Source organism: Pongo abelii, chromosome 21, assembly GCF_028885655.2.
Source record: "Pongo abelii isolate AG06213 chromosome 21, NHGRI_mPonAbe1-v2.0_pri, whole genome shotgun sequence".
NCBI classification, from domain to species: domain Eukaryota; kingdom Metazoa; phylum Chordata; class Mammalia; order Primates; family Hominidae; genus Pongo; species Pongo abelii.
Window position 1 is genome coordinate 14,517,878 of NC_072006.2, and position 19,708 is coordinate 14,537,585.

General features: G+C 42.4%; 1 protein-coding gene across 8 annotated transcripts in view; it reads left to right on the forward strand.

The window, feature by feature from the left end:
* RIN2 (Ras and Rab interactor 2) overlaps positions 1 to 19,708 on the forward strand; it is a 246,993-nt gene that overhangs the window by 46,279 nt on the left and 181,006 nt on the right. The window contains exon 1 of one of the 8 annotated variants that reach the window (XM_063720680.1): positions 7,098 to 7,118. The exons of 5 other annotated variants lie outside the window; for them this stretch is intronic. Coding sequence is in view for 1 of the 3 variants with exons in the window: in XM_063720681.1 (XP_063576751.1) it covers positions 11,954 to 11,982 (29 nt within the window). In the remaining 2 variants the exon portion in view is untranslated. Of the gene's footprint in view, positions 1 to 7,097; positions 7,119 to 11,510; positions 11,983 to 19,708 lie in introns of those variants that run through there. 2 more of the 8 variants (XM_054541624.2, XM_063720681.1) reach the window with 2 other exon arrangements.

The window sequence follows — 19,708 nt, forward strand, 5'->3', positions numbered from 1 at the left end:
TCCTTGAAGAGGCCCTTCACTTCCCTTGTTAGCTGTATTCCTAGGTATTTTATTCTCTTTATAGCAATTGTGAATGGGAGTTCATTCACGATTTGGCTCTCTGCTTGTCTATTGTTGGTGTATAGCAATGCTTGCGATTTTCGCACATTGATTTTGCATCCTGAGACTTTGCTGAAGTTGCTTATCAGCTTAAGAGACTTTTTGGCTGAGACAATGTGGTTTTCTAGATATAGGATCATGTCATCTGCAAACAAAGGCAATTTGACTTCCTCTCTTCCTATTTGAATTCCCTTTTTATCTTTCTCTTGCCTGACTGCCCTGGCCAGAACTTCCAATACTATGTTGAATAGGAGTGGTGAGAGAGGGCATCCTTATCTTGTGCTAGTTTTCAAGGGGAATGCATCCAGCTTTTGTCCATTCAGTGTGATATTAACTGTAGGTTTGTCATACATAAATGGCTCTTATTATTTTGAAGTATGTTCCATCAATACCTAGTTTATTCCGAGTTTTTAACATAAAGGATGTGGAGTTTTATTGGAGGCCTTTTCTACATCTAGTGAGATAATCATGTGGTTTTTACCTTTAGTTCTGTTTATACGATGAATTACCTTTATTGGTTTGCATATATCGAACCAGCCTTGCATCTCAGGGTTGAAGCTGACTTGATCATGGTGAATAAGCTTTTTGATGTGCTGCTGGATTTGGTTTGCCAGTATTTTATTGAGGATTTTTGTATCAATGTTCATCAGGGATATTGACCTAAAGTTTTATTTTTTTGTTGTATCTCTGCCAGGTTTTGGTATCTGGATTATGCTGGCCTCATAAAATGAGTGAGGGAGAAGTCCCTCCTTTTCAATTGTTTGGAATAGTTTCAGAAGAAATGGTACCAGCTCCACTTTGTACCTCTGGTAGAATTCCACTGTAAATCCATCTGGGTTTTTGTTTTGTTTTGTTTTGCTGTTGTTGTTGTTTGTTTTGGTTTGGTTTTGGTTGGTAGGCTATTTATGACTGCCTCAAAATTTCAGAACTTGTTATTGGTCTATTCAGGGATTCAACTTCCTGGTTCAGTCTTGGGAGGGTCTTTGTGTCCAGTAATTTATCCATTTCTGCTAGATTTTCTAGTTTATTTAGGTAGGCACTATTCTTATCCTCATTTTACAGATGAGAAAACTGAAGCACTGAGAAGTAAAGTTACCTGTGTGTCATGGCGTCTGGCACATTCAAGTGTTCAGTGAGTGTTAGTTACTATTTATTACAATGAGATTTAGCTTTGGTCAAAAATTGGGATGCGAGTATTTATATGGGCAGGGATGCCCTGAAGCACAATGAGGGAGTAGGGAGTGGCATACAGAGGGCAAAGAGGCCATACAGTCTGCGACATGAGCAGGTTACCACTGTGGGCACCGGGGCTCAATCCCACCATCGCTACGACAGACTGTGTAGGATTCATCTTCGAATAGTCCAACTATGGGACTCAGAAGTTAGGATATTCTTAGAAGAAGTTATAGGGACCTTTTTTTTTTTCTGAGTTGAGGTCTAACTCTGTCACCCAGGCTGGAGTGCAGTGGTGCGATCTCGGCTCACTGCAACCTCCACCTCCTGGGTTCAAGCAGTTCTCCTACCTCAGCCTCCTGGGTAGCTGGGATTACAGGCACGCACCACCACACCCAGCCAATTTTTGTATTTTTAGTTGAGACAGGGTTTCGCCATGTTGGCCAGGCTGGTCTCAAACTCTTGATCTCAGATGATCTGCCCGCCTTAGCCTCCCAAAGTGCTGGGATTACAGGCATGAGCCACTGTGCCTGGCCCAAGTTATAAAGACTATTTTTTTTTAATTATTATATTTTAAGTTCTGGGGTACATGTGCAGAACATGAAGGTTTGTTACATAGGTATACATGTGCCATGGTGGTTTGCTGCACCCATCAACCCATCATCTACATTAGATATTTCTCCTAATGCTATCCCTCCCCCAGCCCCCTAACCCCCGACAGGCCACAGTGTGTGATGCTCCCCTACCCTGTGTCCATGTGTTCTCATTGTTCAGCTCCCACTTATGAGTGAGAACATGTGGTGTTTGGTTTTCTGTCCTTGTGATAGTTTGCTGAGAATGATGGTTTCCATCTTCATCCATGTCCCTGCAAAGGACATGAACTCATCCTTTTTTATGGCTGCATAGTATTTTATGGTGTATATGTGCCACATTTTCTTTATCCAGTCTAACATTGATAGGCATTTGGGTTGGTTCCAAGTCTTTGCTATTGTGAACAGTGCTGCAATAAACGTGAGTGTGCACGTGTCTTTACAGTAGAATGATTTCTAATCCTTTGGGTATATAGGCAGTAATGAATGGGATCACTGGGTCAAATGGTATTTCTAGTTCTAGTTCCTTGAGGAATCGCCCCAGTGCTTTCCACAATGGTTGAACTAATTTACACTCCCACCAACTGTGTAAAAGCATTCCTATTTCTCCACATCCTCTCCAGCATCTGTTGTTTCCCGACTTTTTAATGATCGCCATTCTAACTGGCGTGAGATGGACTTTTTAAAAAGCAACTATGAACATCATGATTATATCCTGTACGTTACCACCCATTTTTCCAGGGAAGGAAAGAGGAGAAACCTACTATGCACTATTCCCCCGGCTTCCTATACTTCCCCTTTGCTCTGGCATCAGCTCTTACATGTGCAACAAACCATCTCCAAACTCAGTAGGAAAACTGAGCTGGGTGCGGTGGCTCACACCTGTAATCCCAGCACTTTGGGAGGCTGAGGTGGGAGGATTGCCTGAGCACAGAAGTTTGAGATCAGCCTGGGCAACATGGTGAAACCCCATTTCTACAAAAGATAACAAAAATTAGCCAGGCATGGTGGTGTGCATCTGTAGTCCTAGCTAATAGGCAAGCTAAGGTGGGAGGATTGCTTGAGTCCAGGAGCTCAAGGCTATAGTGAGCCATGATTGCACCACTGCACTGCAGCCTGGCCAACAGAGTGAGATCCTGTCTCAAAAAAAAAGACACGAAATTGATAATAAGTATCTGTTTAGCTCATGCAAACAGAGGTTAGCTGGGATCTGGCAGATCTAGGTTGGGCTCAGCTAGGTGACGCTGCTTCCTGCACAGGTTCAGCTAGGCTTGGCTTCCCACTGATGTCTGGGTTCAGGCCAGCAACACTTAGCGCACTCTAAGTCCAGGTTGGTGGGCGTGGCTACCTGAGGAAAGCTCTCCTTGTGACAATGGCAAAAGTGCATAAATATAAGTGGAAGCCCAAGAAACCTTGTAAAGCTTGTGCTTGGAATTGGCACACTGACATTTTTGTATTATTCTATTAGCCAAAGCAAGTCACATGGCCAAACCTAAGTCAAGAGGCAGAGAAATGTGTTCTGCCTTTGCTGGAGGAGTTTCCACTGTTGACCTTGGCTTAAGACCAGTAAGGCAATCTACCATGCTTCCTCTATCTTCTGCCAAATTGGGCAAACATGATGTGAAATTTAAGTCTTTACCAGTGCTAGTTTTAATTATCACTTTTGGCAAAATCCCAAAACCTTAATGATATTCTAAGTTGTTATTAATGGGAGATGAGATGATACTAAAAGCTGCACACCCTAAGGCTCCAGGAATCTCTTTATCTCAGACCTGAGCTGGGAATTGTTACTTTATCTTGTATGATGGCTTTGTTCACCTTAGAATCATGAAGTGTTTGGAGATGGTGAGCTTGTTCCTCCACAGTGACAACCTGTTAACACCTCAGCAGCTGCCTCAAATGATTAGACTTGGATTCAGCACACACCAGTTGCCCAAACTTGTCAGAATGAAATAAGAGCAGCAAGTAGAATGAAAAAATTGTCAGTCATATTGATGTGTGTGTTTTCCTAAATTTTAGGAGAAGGTTTTGGATTCTGCAAAAATGTCTTTTCTGTGCTTCTCTCAATACCTTGGCCCTCTCATCTGGCATGGATGCAGTTTAGCTGGAAGGAGAAGAGGCAAAGCTTTTATGTTGGTTGGAATTTGCAGCCATAAATTTACAGGACTTCTTCCAACTTAGCATGGAAAAGACTTGCAGTTTTACGCTTTTTGTGAGTTATAAGTCATAAAGCATATGCTAGGGGTGGCATCACCGTTGTGTTCTTGGCCATCTAAAGAAGGTCTGCGGAAGAAACCTAAGCCTTAAATGATTAAATGTCTTTCCAAACAATCATAAGTTATTTGTACTGTGTCCTTGCATTGGCTAAGCAAGCAAGCAAATGAACCCAGACCTTGATGCTGGTGTCTTACAGTGCATTCTAATTAAACTATGAATGAAATCATATGCCTTATGCATGCCGTTAAGATGCCTGCATGCTTAGTGGCTTGCTTCTGTTTGTATAAATTCACAGGCCACACCTGGCAGTCACAGGCCGCCCCTCTCCTCCCTGAGCCTGGTCCCCAGCAGGGCCAGAGAGGCCACCATGGCCCAGTGGGGGTCAGAGGAAGGGGAGTCGGGTGAAGGCAAGCTGAGAATAGGATCGTGTGTAGACACGGGCTGTGGCATGGCCCCTGCTTTGACCGTCTAGCTGTGCTGTAGGGCCAGGTGGGGCCTGCAGTGGCCTCAGCTCGGGTCTGCCATGAGCTCTTTCCACTCCCCAAAGGCCCTGTATAAGTAATGTCATTTTCTATTTGCACAGCAAAATCAGGGACACAGTTTTCTAAAGCACGAGGTGCCTCCCCTCCCACAGCCCAACGGACGGTCTACCCTGGTTGGTGGGCCCTTGTTTGTGTCAGAGACAAAACACTCCACGGGGTTCCAGTTAGCTGTCCACAGGCCACTGGCAAGTGGAAACAGAGCAGCAGAGCCCTCTGGAGCCATGGAGGGCCTGCTGCTCGCCATGCAGTACCTACTCAGCTGCTGCTGGCCCCCTGTGGGTGGCAGTGCTAGCGATGTACAGAATCCTGGGACTAGTGCCGGCAACCCTAGGGATACCCTGGGTGATCTGGGCATACACTGCTATGGTGGCCTTTATGGTCAGGAGATGACATGCAGTGAAAAGAAGGGCAGAGCCGGCCCAAAGGGATGCGGTCCAGGGCGTGGTCCAAGGAAAGGCCAGAGCCACAATGCAGTCAGCACCCCAGGCTGGTGGGGGGCCTCATGTCAGCCATGCCACAGGCCAGTCCTGGATTGCTCCAAACCCTCTGCCTAGGGTTCTGAATGAAATAAGCAGGTCTTTCGCATCAGGACCTAGGTGAGCTTCTGAAAAAAGCATCAAAAAGGAAGCCTCCTGAACTTCCCCAAGTGTCTGATGCAAAGCATGTCCATATACTTCGCAGCCGGGGCAGAAGATCAGGGAAAAACTCGGATGATCTGAATGATAGCAGTGACCACCAGCAACCTACAGAGCTGCCCGACCAGGAAATTGTCAGACAGAAGCAACGCTTGCAGGCAAAGAAGGCTGAAGCAGGCCAAGGCAGGAATGAAACAGTCATAAATGTTGGAGTGAAGCGACTGACCTCCCCGGTCCACACCCCAGCCCAGCGTCCTGCATCTGCTGGAGGGTGGTAGACACCATGTGGAGGATGGGGACTTGGCAGTGGAGGAGAACATGGAAGCAGGATATGGCAGTCCTCTAGCGTCCCAGCCACAAGTCCTCCGAAGAGTGTGGATGACGATGGTGACTTAGGTGCATCCTTCGAATGTCCTGAGGGGGAGACTGGAAAAGCAGACATGCAATTGTGGGAAGAAATCAAAGGCATAAAGAACTCACAGCACAAGTCCAAAGTCTGATCAGCGAGCAGGCCTCTCTGCAGGGTGCAAGGGCACAGCTGGAGAGGGAGCTGCCGAAGCTACAGCCGACGCTTCCTGTTCTGCCTGATCTCCACCGAGAACACATGATGGGGCCTCATGGGAGTCCACAGAGGAGGACGCCTACTGCCTGGACCTTGACCAGAGACTTCACAAGGTGCACACACACATGAACCACATGTCAAAACCCACAACCACTACAAGCAGATGGCCCAAGACCTGGCCCAGGAATTGAAGAAAGACACTTCCAGTTTTCAGAGGGAGATCCTCTTCCACCAGAGAACAGCCCAGGAAAGCTAGATGGCCGCTGCGACCACTGAGACAGAACTCCAGGTGCTGCAGAAAGAAAATGACTACAACAGGCAGAAGCCGGCTGACTGCAAGGCCAAGTTGCAGCCTTTCCTGAGTGGCCCTTTGGCTCCCAGGGCTCCACCATCCACAGCGCACAGGAGCCCAGAAGTGCCAAGAGGGGCCAGGCGTGGTGGCTCACAACTGTAATCCCAGCACTTTGGGAGGCCAAGGCAGGTGGATTTCTTGAGGTCAGGAGTTCGAGACCAGTCTGGCCAACATGGCAAAACCCCATCTCTATTAATAATACAAAAAAAAAAAAAAAAGCCAGGTGTGGTGGTGCATGCCTGTAGTCCCAGCTACTTGGGAGGCTGAGGCATGAGAATCACTTGAACCTGGGAGGCAGAGGTTGCAGTGAGCCGAGATTGTGCCACTGCACTCCACCCTGGGTGACAGAGCGAGACTCCATCTCAAAGAAATGAAAAAAGAAGTGCCAAGAAGACCATGGGCTGCCAGGGCCCCCAGGAGGGAGGTGGGTCACAATGTGAGCGCTTGGGTCCAGAGCACCTGCCGATTTGATTCTGTTTTCCCTAGCCAGGTTCTGAATGCCCAGAGCCTCAGCAGAACATCAACCAGTGCTGCTCCCTTTAAAGCACTTTTGATTGCTCTCTCATTAGTTTAGCTACTGTTTATTGATGCTGAAATTGCTCTTATTGAAGTTTGATAGTGTTAAGATTATAAGGTACTTTTTTTTTTTTGAGACGGAGTCTTGTTCTGTGTCGCCCAGGCTGGAGTGCAGTGGCGTGATCTCAGCTCACTGCAAGCTCCGCTTCCCGGGTTCACGCCATTCTCTCGCCTCAGCCTCCCAAGTAGCTGGGACTACAGGCGCCCGCCACCACGCCCAGCTAATTTTTTTTTGTATTTTTTTTTTTTTTAGTAGAGACTGGGTTTCACCGTGTTAGCCAGGATGGTCTCGATCTCCTGACCTCGTGATCCACCCGCCTCAGCCTCCCAAAGTGCTGGGATTACAGGCGTGAGCCACTGTGCCCGGCCAAGGTACTGTTTTTCAAATAAAGATTGTTTAATATAAAAAAATAAATGCACAAGGATAAAGCAGAAAATACCAGATGTATAAACCAATTAGTAACTGTCGCTTCTTGGTGGTGGTTTATTTTGGTTCCCCTGAGACAAGGATTTAGATGCAGTAATTTATTTGCTGAGTGATTCCAGAAGGATGGAGGAGGGGTAGGGAAATGGGAGAGAGAAGGGAAAGAACGAGTGTTAAAGATCAGATGCCGCCATTGGCAACGGGGGCTCAGTGGTGCTGGGAGCTCTGCGAGGTGCTGGAGACCTCACCTCCGAGTGGTTTTACCCACAGAGTAAGGGAGCTGGGGTGTTTATCCCCAACTTCCTTCCATCATTGGTGAGGACTGCTCCAAAAGGCAGTAACTTCCTGGCACTTCTGGCCACCCATGCGTGATTCAAGTATGCTCCTGTCACCAGAGAGACCTCAGGAAGAGACTCACGGGTACCTGCAGTGGGAAACCCTTGGCATGGATGGGAACAGTGGGTGTGGAGGGGACGACGGAGGCACCATTAGCATCCATCACAGGGTGCTCAAGAGATTTTGAGGCAAGGAAGGAACGAATTTGTAGCTTTTAAAGCTGAACGCAGAAACTGTATGCCTACTAGGTCTTTGGTCTGAATGGGGAAATGAGAACTTATTGTTCATGGCTATTTGATTTACTTAAATTTGGGCACAATCATACAGCGAACCATTATAACCACTAAAAAATGAGGGCCATCTCCTATGCTAGTATGAAACTCTCTTTGAGTTATAGTTTTGAGTAGAAAAAAGCACAGTACAAACAATATTTAGAATATGCTCCCATTTTAAAAAAAGCTTTATTTGGGTATAATTTACGTACCATAAAATTTACCTATTTTAAGTGTACCAGTGTAGTGTTTTAGTAAATTTATACAGCTTTCCAGAAACTTTACATAAGTGGAACTATACCATATGTGGTCTTTTGTGCCTGACTACTCCCACTCAACATAATGTTATTAAAGTCATCCACGTTGTAGCAGGTATCAATAGCTTGTTCTTTTTTTTACCACTGAATAGTATTTCATTGCATGGATTTATCACATTTTGTTTATCCATTCCACATTTAGACTGTTTTTAGTTTTATTGTTATAAATCATGCTACTGTGAACACCCACATACAAGTCTTTATGTAGACACATATTTTCACTTCTCTTGAGTAAATACCTATGAGTGGAATTTCTGGGTGATGTGTTAAGTTTATGTTGATTTCTTTAAGAAACTACCCAACTGTTTTCCAAAGAGACTGTACCATTTTATGTTCCCATCAACTATGTATGATGCTTCCAGTTCTCTGAGTCCTCATTGACAGTTGGTAATATCACTCTTCTATTTCAGCCATTCTGATAGATGTGTCGTGGCATCTTATTGTAGTTTTAGCCTTTCCCTACAGAGTAATGATGTTAAGCATATTTTCATGTGCTCATTTGCCATTTGCATAGCTTCTTTGATAAAATGTCTGTTCAAATCTTTTGCTTATTTTGTGTTGGGTTGTTTTTCTCCTTCCTGAGTAGTAAGGGTTTGGATCATTGCAATTATTTTCTGTAAGTTCAAAATTATTTCCGAATAAAAAGTTAAAAAAGCAATTCTAGCTCCCGTCACACTGCAGCCCCCCCATCAGAATGGCATATTTGGGAATTGTTTCATAGCGTGGACATCCTCACTGAAAGAATCAAAAGGAAGAGCAAGATCAGACTTTAAATCTTGTGTTAAAAATAGTCATTGCCTGGTAACAATACTCCCTGGATTACTTTTTGTCTGTGAATAGGAAGTTGGTGGTTAAAATGTCCAGGTGTTGGGTAAAGAAAGACATGAGAGTGCTCATGATTATCTTCCTTTCTTTGGTTACTGCAGAAGTTACTCAGCTTCCTCAGCATTGTCCCTTTTGGTCGGATCAAGAGTCACTTGCTTTGTATCCACCTAACAGTGCAGGGTCAGATTCTGAGAATGGAGGAATTGAGGGGAGCTATTCATTCACCACCCCTGCAGGAAGAACACAGGCATTAGTAAGCTCAGCAGTAGACTTCCCCACTCTAATCCACTCCACAGTGGCCTCCCGCACAGTCAGCCCCATTTGTGGGGTCACCACTCTTTCCCTTGCCCCCAGATCACTACTTCTCTCTAGTTCTCATTTAATGAATCAACTGCATGCCTGCAGCTAATTAACTGAGTTCAAATTAATGGGCTAATCGGCCAACAGCAGATGAAATCAAGAAATATGAGGTGGAAAAGAAAGAAGTTCTGATCCATTTGCCATATCATGACTTTGGGTCAGTTGGCTTGTACTTCATGGCTTCTTTCAATTTTTTAAATATTTAATGAGTGTCAATGATTCATTCATTCTTTCTTTTATGGACACCTAATATGTACAGATACTACGTGAGGCTAGTGGGGCTTAGTAGTGAACAAAAGTGGTGGAGTACTTTCCCCTAAGAGGCTTCCATTTGAGTGGGAGAAATAGATTATAACAATTGGGCAAATAAATATGTAATATGTATCAGGTTATAACAGGAATTACAAAGCGAAGTAGAACACAATAAAAAAGTAGAGACAGATGGGTGCATAAAAATTCTGGAAGGATGTACTCCAAAGGATTAATAAACAGACCTATAGCTTTTAAAATATATATCCTCTAAATGTTCTGTAACAAACATGTATTTTTTAAAAAATAAAAAGTTATTTTAAATATATAAAAAGCACTGGGTTTGAATGTCCCACATGATTAATTGTGTCACCTGTTGTATCATAATTTTATTACCAAAAATACTGAAAAAAATTTAACTGGAAAATAATACATAGTCTTTATTATCTGGGGTGTGGTTTCAACATATTTTAGGAATCTTGATATCTGGAAATATAAATAAATTATAGAAAACTAGACATGTTTATAAAATGCCTTCCAGATGGGTAATTTGAAATGATGAATAATCTCTTCCAGTCTTGGTAAACAGCAAATGTGCTAAATAGGTCAGAATAGAAAAATAGTGGCATCACACGCAAGAAACAGAGAACAAAGCAGTTGAGCCCAAAATGCTGTTTCTAATGTTGCTCTGTTTTGTTATGTTCTTACTGGCGAATGAAGGGCAAATGTGTGTTTACGAGGTCACACAATAAAATATAAAGTGAAGATTTCAGTCATTTGGTTAGCTTGGCCCAAGGAGACTATCAGGCTTGGAAAAATCAGACAAAAATAAATCATGTTAAGTAAGGTCCAACCCAGGCCGCTTGCCTGGGGCTCAGCTCCCTGGGATGTTTGGACCCATGTTTGGTAGGTGGATGGGAGATCATGGTGCACACTTGCCCCTTCCCCTCCCCCCACCCCCTCCCCAGTGCTTCCACAAGTCTGACTCTGCCTTGTCATCGATTGACATTGCCTTCCAAAACGAGATGACATGTTTATTGTCTAACATCATCACTGATTACAATGACAATCACTCACAACAACTGGTGTGGTCACACAACATCCCACCCCAGATGTCCACCTAAAGCGTCCTCCTCTCACATGATTAAAGTCATTCAGTCTCTGGTCTATAGTAATTTTATATTTTATATTTTGGAAACAGGGTTTTGCCCTTTCACCCAGGCTGGAGTACAGTGGCACAATCATACCGCACTGGAACTCCTGGAACTCAAGCATCCTCCCACCTTAGGCTCACAAGTAGCTGGGATTACAGGTGCATGCCATCATACCCAGCTAATTTTTTTTTTTTTTTTTTGGTAGAGACATGGTCTTGATATGTTGCCCAGTCTGGCCTTGAACTCCTGGCCTCAAGTGATCCTCCCACCTCAGCCTCCCAAAAAGTATCAGGATTACAGGTGTGAGCCATCATGCCCGGCCCTGGTCTACACTGATTTTAAAATCCACTTGGCCATTTCTAGTGTTAGAATAAACCAAATCCTATCCAAATATTAACTTAATTTTATGTTTTATAAGCTTGGTCATGTAATATTTATCCATTTAAGCACCAACAAAGAAACTCAAATTTGTATCTGTGTGGATTATTAACTGGCTCTGAGCCCTATGGCTTTCTGCAGTATTTCCAGGTTTCAAAGTGATCAGTCCTAATAACTTTGAGGTTTGCGTTTTGTTTATTTGTTTTTTAAATTGCTTGTTGAGTCTAACAACAATGAATCCAACTTGCACTTTCTTATTTTGTGTTCCTAGGTAATTCATTATTGAGAAAGCAATTTATGCTAGTTAAGAGAAGGCCTATAATGAGGCAAGAATTCTGCTTACAAAGGTAAAGTAATTTAAGCAAAAGCTAAAATTTAAAAGTTTGATAGTAGTCAATAAAAATTAAAGAAGGTATACATAGGAATCTTTGAAATTAGGTCAAAAACAATACATTGGGTCCCTTTTTCTTATAACAAAAACCAAGTTCACTGAAAGTAATTTATTTCTTTTTATGGAACTACATTGCGCATTATATGAGTTCAATCTTGCCATCAACAGATTTATTAGGCTTTGTTTTGAAAAGTTGCTTTTCTTTTTCTTCTTTGGACTTTTCAAAAGCAGAAGCTTCCCTGACATGCTCAGTGTGGTATTTGCTGATGCGTGCGTGTGTGTGGTTTTAATTTTTAGGTTTGTTTCCCCTCAACCTTTTCTTTGAGTTAATGTGAATCACAGCTGTATTTTTCATTCCTGAGCGCTGTGATTCATTGCCATTGACTTCCTCCGGAGCCCACTACACCACAGAGTCCTGTGGGAAACTGATTAGTCACTGCCGAGCAAGGTACCTTGCATGCCGTGGTCAGCATCAGCTCAAACAACTGTCTTTGGGCAACGATGAAAGTTGCTGTAGCGTCTTCCTTTCGGTAAGTAAGAAAGCTTCCCTTTAGGGGTTCATATGGTTTGTAGCAATCCATGGATTCATCTTGGTAACATACGGGAAAATTTGATGTTCAAAAAGATAAATGTCTTCTTTGGTTAAGAAGATTTTGGGTCACACTTCTGCCTTCAAGAAACAGACATTGATCACAGCCCCTTGCCAGTGGCATATAAATAGTATTTGTGGATAGCTTGAAACTTACTATATTGGTGCAGCTTTGAAAAACTTGGAACAGATTCATTTATCTCAAACATACTTTTATCTAACTTCCTTGAGTCTAATTTTAGAAAATTTCAAGCCAAGGCATTTTTCTTTATAAGCTAGACTTACAAAGAATTCCTAAAGTCATGCCTTAACCATAATCAATTATTCTCGGTAAGTTTCCACTTGCAGTTAGCATTGCTGATTAACAGTTTGTGATCACTTATTCTAAGGGTGGAGAGGCGACCCTACCTCCATTTGATATCACCTAACCTGAAGAGGCTTTGGCGGCTATGTCTGCAGTAATGAGAACTCTAATTTTCCTGTTCAGAGTAAAGGCTCTACAGGTTTAAGCAATTAGAGCAGTTTAAGAGCAGGGACAAATGGTTAACCAGTTAAATAGGCCAAACAAAGTGTCAGAAGATCAAATTCTGGTCTGATCCTTGGGCAGCCTTGGGAAACAATTTTTGCCTTGCTAGGCCTCAGGCTTTTTATGCGTCTGTTAGCATGGAGAGCTTGAGGTGGAAATGCAAACAGAAAACAGTGCACCTGGGTAGAAGTTGCATGTGGTTACCTTACAGTCAGAACTGGATCACACAAACAAAACGCCCAATCGAATATTTCCTGAACATATAGGAAGTATAATTCCTTAACCTCTGCGTAAAAGAGGATTGCCAGCCATATTCTGTTGAGACAAGAGGACATTGATACAATTCCTGATGCATCTGAATAACTGAAAGAAGATTTAGAAAATTGTAAATTTCAGGATGACTAAGAGAAAAGTAAATAAAAACTAAAAATAAGACAATATTAAGTTGTTCAAGAGAGGAACATTTATCGTAATATACTGTGTATTTCAGTGATGAATACAATATTGGCATGATTGCAATATAATCATGTAGAGAAAATGGAGACATAGTCATATAGAGAATGTGGAGACAAGAAGTGTGCACACTTGCTAGAGCTGGGATGGGGGTGGAGGTGGTAAAGGAGAGTTCAATCCTTGCCTTCCATAATGGGGAATCAACAGTCTAAAACTGAAAATTCCAGAAGTTGCAATACATGTGTTATTACTTGGAAGTAAATACCAACGGGGTTGGTCCATTCCAGCTGCTCTAACAAAATACCTTGAACTGAGTAATTTGTAAACAATAGAAATGTATTGCTCACAGTTCCAGAGCCCGGAAATCCTGAGTTCAAGGTGCTAGCTGACTCAGTCCCTGGGGAAGGCTCACCCTTTCCTTCAAAGATGAAGCCTTCTAGCTGTGTCCTCACTTGGCAGACGGGGCAAACAAGCTCACTCAGGCCTCTTTTATAAGGGCAGTAATCCCATTCATGAGAGCTTCACTCAAGACCTAATTACCTCCTAAAGCCCCTACCTCTTAATGCTATTGCATTGGGGATTCGGTTTCAAATTTATTTCAATAAATTTGGGGGCAGGGGGAACAAACATTTAGATTATAGCACCAACACAATTAGCTAAAAAGATTGAAAGTGGTTGACTCTAAGGAGAGGGAAGTGGGGAGAAATGCTTTTTATGTGAATAATCTTTATGGATCTATTTTACTTTTTGTGTAATTTTGACGAAACTGAAAACTGAAAAAGTCATAAGAATTTTTTTAAATAAAATCAATGAATCAAAAAGAAAGACACTGATGCCCACTGAGGTTCAATAACTTGTCTAGGGTTCACCACTGACAATGAGGCAAAGCCAAGATTCAAAAACTCTCACTTCAGCTCTAGAGCCTGAGCATTCCATCACTATTGAATATCGCCTCTCCAAAAAACATTAAATATACTCATCATCATTCATCATTCAATATCAAAAAATGTGAATTAAAAAAACAGTGAAGTATAGTCATACATCCCTTACTGATGGGGATACATTCTAAGAAATGCATCATTTGGCAATTTTGCCATTGTGCAAATATTGTAGAGTGCACTTACACAAAAATGGTAGAGCCCACTACACAGGTAGGCTATATGGTATAGTCTCTTGCTTCTGAGCTACGAACCTGTACAGCACGTTACTGTACTGAATACCATTAGGCAATTATAACATAAAAATAAGTACCAAATATATCTAACATAGAAAGTGTACAGTAAAAATATGGTATAAAAGATTTTTTTAAAAATAGTACACCTGTATAGTGCAGCTCCATTATAATCTTATGGGACCACCATTGTATATACAGTCCATCATTAACTGAAATGTCATTATGCAAGGCACGACTGTATTATATTGTACTTTTCAGATGAGCAAAAATATAAACAATTGTTAATGCTCATGGTTGGCAAGAGTGTGAAATCATGGGCATCCTTGCATCACAAGTTCTTAAAAACTGCACATGCCTTGCCCTAGTAATTCACTTTATAGAACTTAATTTAAGAAAATAGCTGGGCATGCCCAGCACTTTGGGAAGCCAAGGCGGGTGGATCACAACGTCAGGAGTTTGAGATCAGTCTGACCAACATGGTGAAACCCTGTCTTTACTAAAAATACAAAAATTAGTCGGGCATGGTGGTGCATGCCTGTAATACCAGCTACTTGGGAGGCTGAGGCAGGAGAATCGCTTGAACCCGGAAGGCGGAAGTTGCAGTAAGCTGAGATGGCTCCATAGCACTCCAGCCTGGGCGACAGAGCAAGACTCCGTCTCAAAAAGAAAAAAATGAAGAAAAAAAAGAAAAAGAAAGTAACTGGGCATGGATTGAAAGAAATTTGAAAAAAAGGTTGCAACATTGTTTAAAATATCAAAAACAGCAAAAATTAAAAGTAACCAAAACATTTATCAGTTGGTTAAATGTATTATTGTATGCATTTCACAGGTGTGAAAAGGATGAGGTGGATATATTTGTGTTAACATGAAAAGATGTCCATGTTATATTATCAAATGTAAAATGCACATCTCAGGACAGTATGGTGCAATATGATCCCTTTATGTAAAAATGTGTGTGTGCATGTGCACATGGGCATACATATAGGGTCTGGAAGGACGGGTCTTTAATGGTTGATGAAATTTATTTCTAGGTGGGAAAGGATTAGAAGGTGTCTTAGCTCAGGCTGCCATAACAAAATACCATAGGCTGGGTGGCTTAAACAACAGAAATATATGTCCTGTCATTCTGAAGGCTGAGAAGTCCAAGGTCCAGGTGCCAGCATGGTCAGGCTCTGATGAGGGCCCGCTTCCTGGCTTGCAGATAGTCACCTTCTCACACAGCAGAGAGAAGAAGAACCAGCAAGCTCTCTGGTGTCTCTTCTTTGAGGGCACTAATCCTATCACAAGCACCCCACCCTCATGACCTCATCTAAACCTAATTACCTCCCAAAGATTCCACCTCCAAATAACTTCACAGTGGAGATTAGGGCTTTAACACAGGTATTCACAAACATTCAGTTCATAACAAGAGGGGACTTTCCCTTTTATTCATACACTTTTCTGTTGTTTCAATATTTACAAAATATTTAACGATTGAAATCGTATATGTATGAGACAAGGTCTCGCCAAGGCTACAGTGCAGTGGCACAATCACGGCTCACTGTAACCTCTACCTCCCAAGTTCATTCCATCTTCCCACCTCATCCTCCCGGGTAGCTGGGACCACAGGAGCATGCCACCATGCCTAGCTAATTCTTTTATTTTTGTAGAGATGATGTCTCACTATGTTGCCAGGACTGGTCTGAAATCCCTGAGCTCAAATGATCCTCCTGCCTCAGCCTCCCAAAATGCTGGGATTACAGGCATGAGCCACCACACCCAGCTGAAAATATACTTTTATTTAAAAAGCAAAAGCATATACCTATGAGTGATAAGTGATCAGAAATGACATCTAATCCAAACTTTCAATTTGTATAGGTAATCAAAGAGATTTAATAAATTTCTCAAAGTCACACAAATGCAAATGCAAATAAAGACTCAAGATTTCTGGTCTGATGAGTATCAAATTACTGTAATCATATAAAGTATTAAAATAAAACAATGGCATTATATGGTTCTCATTAAATTTAAAAGGCTCAAACAGACAACTCAAAATGTGTCTCTAATATTCTAGGCGATTTGTTGCCATTTTCACATCAACATTGGTTTTTACTGCTAATCCTGTTGATTTTAACCTTGTTTTGTGACAATCATAAAGACTAGTAAGATCAAGTGGCCAACGTTATGATTATTTATTTGAAAGGCGAAACCAGAAAACAAAGCCTGATTCTAAATAAGTCATTTTAAATGGCAAATGAACAGATGCCAGTTTTAAGGGACTCCATCATAGCCTTTCTCAGTGAGTGAGATTTTAACATTGAAACTTATCACCAAAAAATAAAGTAATGCACTACAGACTCTTAAATTGTCACTTTTCCCCTTAAGTCCCCTGAAAACACAGACAAAAATAATAATTTAGGAAATACGAGAAGTGTGGGCGAGGGGTCTGGGCATGTTACTTCTATCACAGATTTGGAGAGATGTTGGCCAATTGTCAACAGTCTGTTTCTGGGTCCTGTGGTCTAGAGTGCCCCAAGAGCAAGCCAGGAGTCTCCCTGAGCCAGCCCAGCCTCAGGTGCGTTTCCACTGGGTTCCAGGCCAGGCCGGTCTTCCTGGGCCAGTGTGGACCATGTACTTCCTGTGGTTAGCTGGGGTTCTCTAACTTTCCCATCTGAGTCCCCTGGGGAGCTGGTGAAAACTCCCTCAGTGTTTCTGATGCAATAGGTCTGGGCTGGAGCCTGATAATTTGCATTTATAATTCCTTCTGCACCATATGCTGGTAGCCAGCTCTGGGATGGGCTGTGGAGCAAGCAGACCTAATTTACAGCATTTACTGACTTCCATGTAGTATAAATACTCCCACCAAGCTACCAAGGGTTTCACAACCAGCGTACAAAATTGCTGCATATTTAGTAATTGGCTCTTGCGAGCCGGTGTGAGCTGGTGTGAATTGGCTGCAGAACATTGCTGCAGGTGAGACTGATACTGCTGATCTAAATGAGCTGTCTGGCTTTCTACCAAGAGTTTCATCCACTGGTGATCCTGCCCGCTTTAACTCTGTTTCTCCACCCCTGACTGTGTGTCTCAGTTCCATACTCATCTATCCAACTATCCTTTGGTCATTTCCACTTGGGAGACCTACAGGCTCCTCAAATCTAGCTGGTCCAAAGTTCAACTATTTTATTTTTCTCCCACCATAGCTTCTATCTTTCTAGACATCTTATTTTGGTGAATTATACCACTATCCACTCAAGTTTCCTAAGGGAAACTCAAATCCTGTATCCCATAAATAGATCGCCCATATGTGCCCCACCCTTTTCCATTCATCTCACATGTGTACAGTCATTCCCCTACCTGCTTGGCCAACCACAATGTCACTCTCCTACTCAGAAGTATTCAGTGGGGCCCCATCATTCCCCATAGGATCAAACCTCAGTTTGTCTCTATGGCCTAAGGATGATCTGATCTTCCCTGTCCAGCCCCACTTCCCCTTCCACAGGACACTTGAGCCTCCAGCAATAGTGGGCAGTATTGGATTTGTTGCTCTCCAAAGCACTTGCTCCTTTCTCACTTCTGGAGACCATTCCTCAGGCTGCTCTCTCTCTCTCTGCCTGGAATCCCTTCCTCTGCCTACTCATCCTTTCAGGCTCAACTCAGAGGCTACTTTTTCTGCAACACTCTTCTGGCCTCCCTCAGAAGAACTTACACTTTCCGTTTTCTGTTCCTATTGCACTGGTCACAGATCTGTTTTAGCAGTGATATTGTTGGTAGTGTCTGGGTGCAAAGGGCTGCATTTTCACATGTCTGTTATCTCACATTGACTGCCTGGGACATTATAGATGTTCAGTCATGTTCGTTAAGTAGAAGAATGGCAGAGCGAATTGTGGGCCAAGTTTTACCCATCTTCAGTGCTTAGGCTGCAGAAGGTAGAACTGAAAAGGTGAAACCAGGGTTAAACGTGGCTCATTCTCCTCCCACTTTTTGGAAGGTATTTTTGTCTCCAGAATCTTCAGACCCATGAAGTCCATTCTGATCTGTGTTCCAGCCTTTAAGATGGACCCAAATGTATTTGTTTCTAGGTGGCTCACAGGTCTGAGCTTCCTGGGAGACCTGCAGACTAGAAATGGTGCAGGACTGGTCTTGGACAGGTTGACCAGCTCATCAAGACCGAGACAGTGGGGTGAGAACTGCCTACATCTGAACAATGAGAGTGGCAGCACTCTTTCTTTTGATTGGGCTTCCTGTGTTTTCTCAGAGCTTATAAATGAAGTTAGTATAGATGAATCCAAAGAACGGCAAGAATTTTCAGAGGGTGGATCGATAGAATAGATGGAAGAGCCCATTATCTGTATGAAGAGACTCAGGAAGTAAGGAGCTCCAAAAGCCACGAATAGATTCTAAACAGATATCCTGATTTCATCTTAAATGCTCTCTTGCTCATCTTTCCCTGATCCCCTCCAAATGTCTTCATTCCATCCGGTATTAGAATTACTTACAGCACTGGTAAGACCTCTGCTAATGACACCTATTCTTCTAGGCAGGATAGGTTCTTACTGATTTACACTAATGAGAGCAAAATACACACACACACACACACCCACACACAATTACAAATTCAGATGTTAAAGCACCAAATACATCTATTTGGATGAACATAGTAAAGTTTTAATTATTTATGGTCACTTTTTGTTGCTCATGCTGATATATGCATTATTATGGTTAATATTTTTAACAATAATTTAACTTGCAAAGTGCTTTGGATGCATTTATGTAGTATGCTATAATTTCTGAACAATGTACTCTGCAAAAAGAGGTGACTATTTGCATGAATGCATTTTTTTTGGCCTAGCAACTTAGTAAACGAGGATTTTAAAAACATATATTTCTAATAATTTCTAATAATAAATAATAATCATTAGAATAGCTAGCATTTATTAATCATTTGTCATATTACACACATTGTGCTAAGAAGTGCTTTTTCATGGACTATTTTTATTCAATGCCCGTTTTATTGAATAGATGAGGAAACTAAAGCATGGAGTAACTAAGTAACTGCTCAAAGTAACGCCCTTAGTGATTCCCTGGGATGGCCCTTCCCTGGTTTAATAGTCATGGAGCCATAGCAAGGAGACATTGCTGCTTGCTGAAGTTTCTCCCCTTAATGTCAAAGCTAACTGGCAGTGAACATGCTGAAGAAGCAGAAGGTAGTGAAAGCGTTCATGCCCTGAAATCTGAGGACTGAATGAAGTTCTCATCTCTCTCTTTCGTGGCTGTTTGGCATTCTCTGAGCAAGTGAGTGAATGGTGGTAACATCTGCTCTGCCTGCTTCTTTTTTTTTTTTTTTTTTTTGTCAAATGATCCTTCGTTGAATGAAATATTTTCCTTTGTGCTTAACTAGCTGGGCATTCCACAGCACCACTGTTGATGTCATCTATGATGTCATGAGGGTGGTGGCCATCAACATTACAGCCCACAGACTGGGCAGTCCCCAGGATCTCTTTAATGGTTCCAGAGAGTTCTCTGGCTAAGGATCGG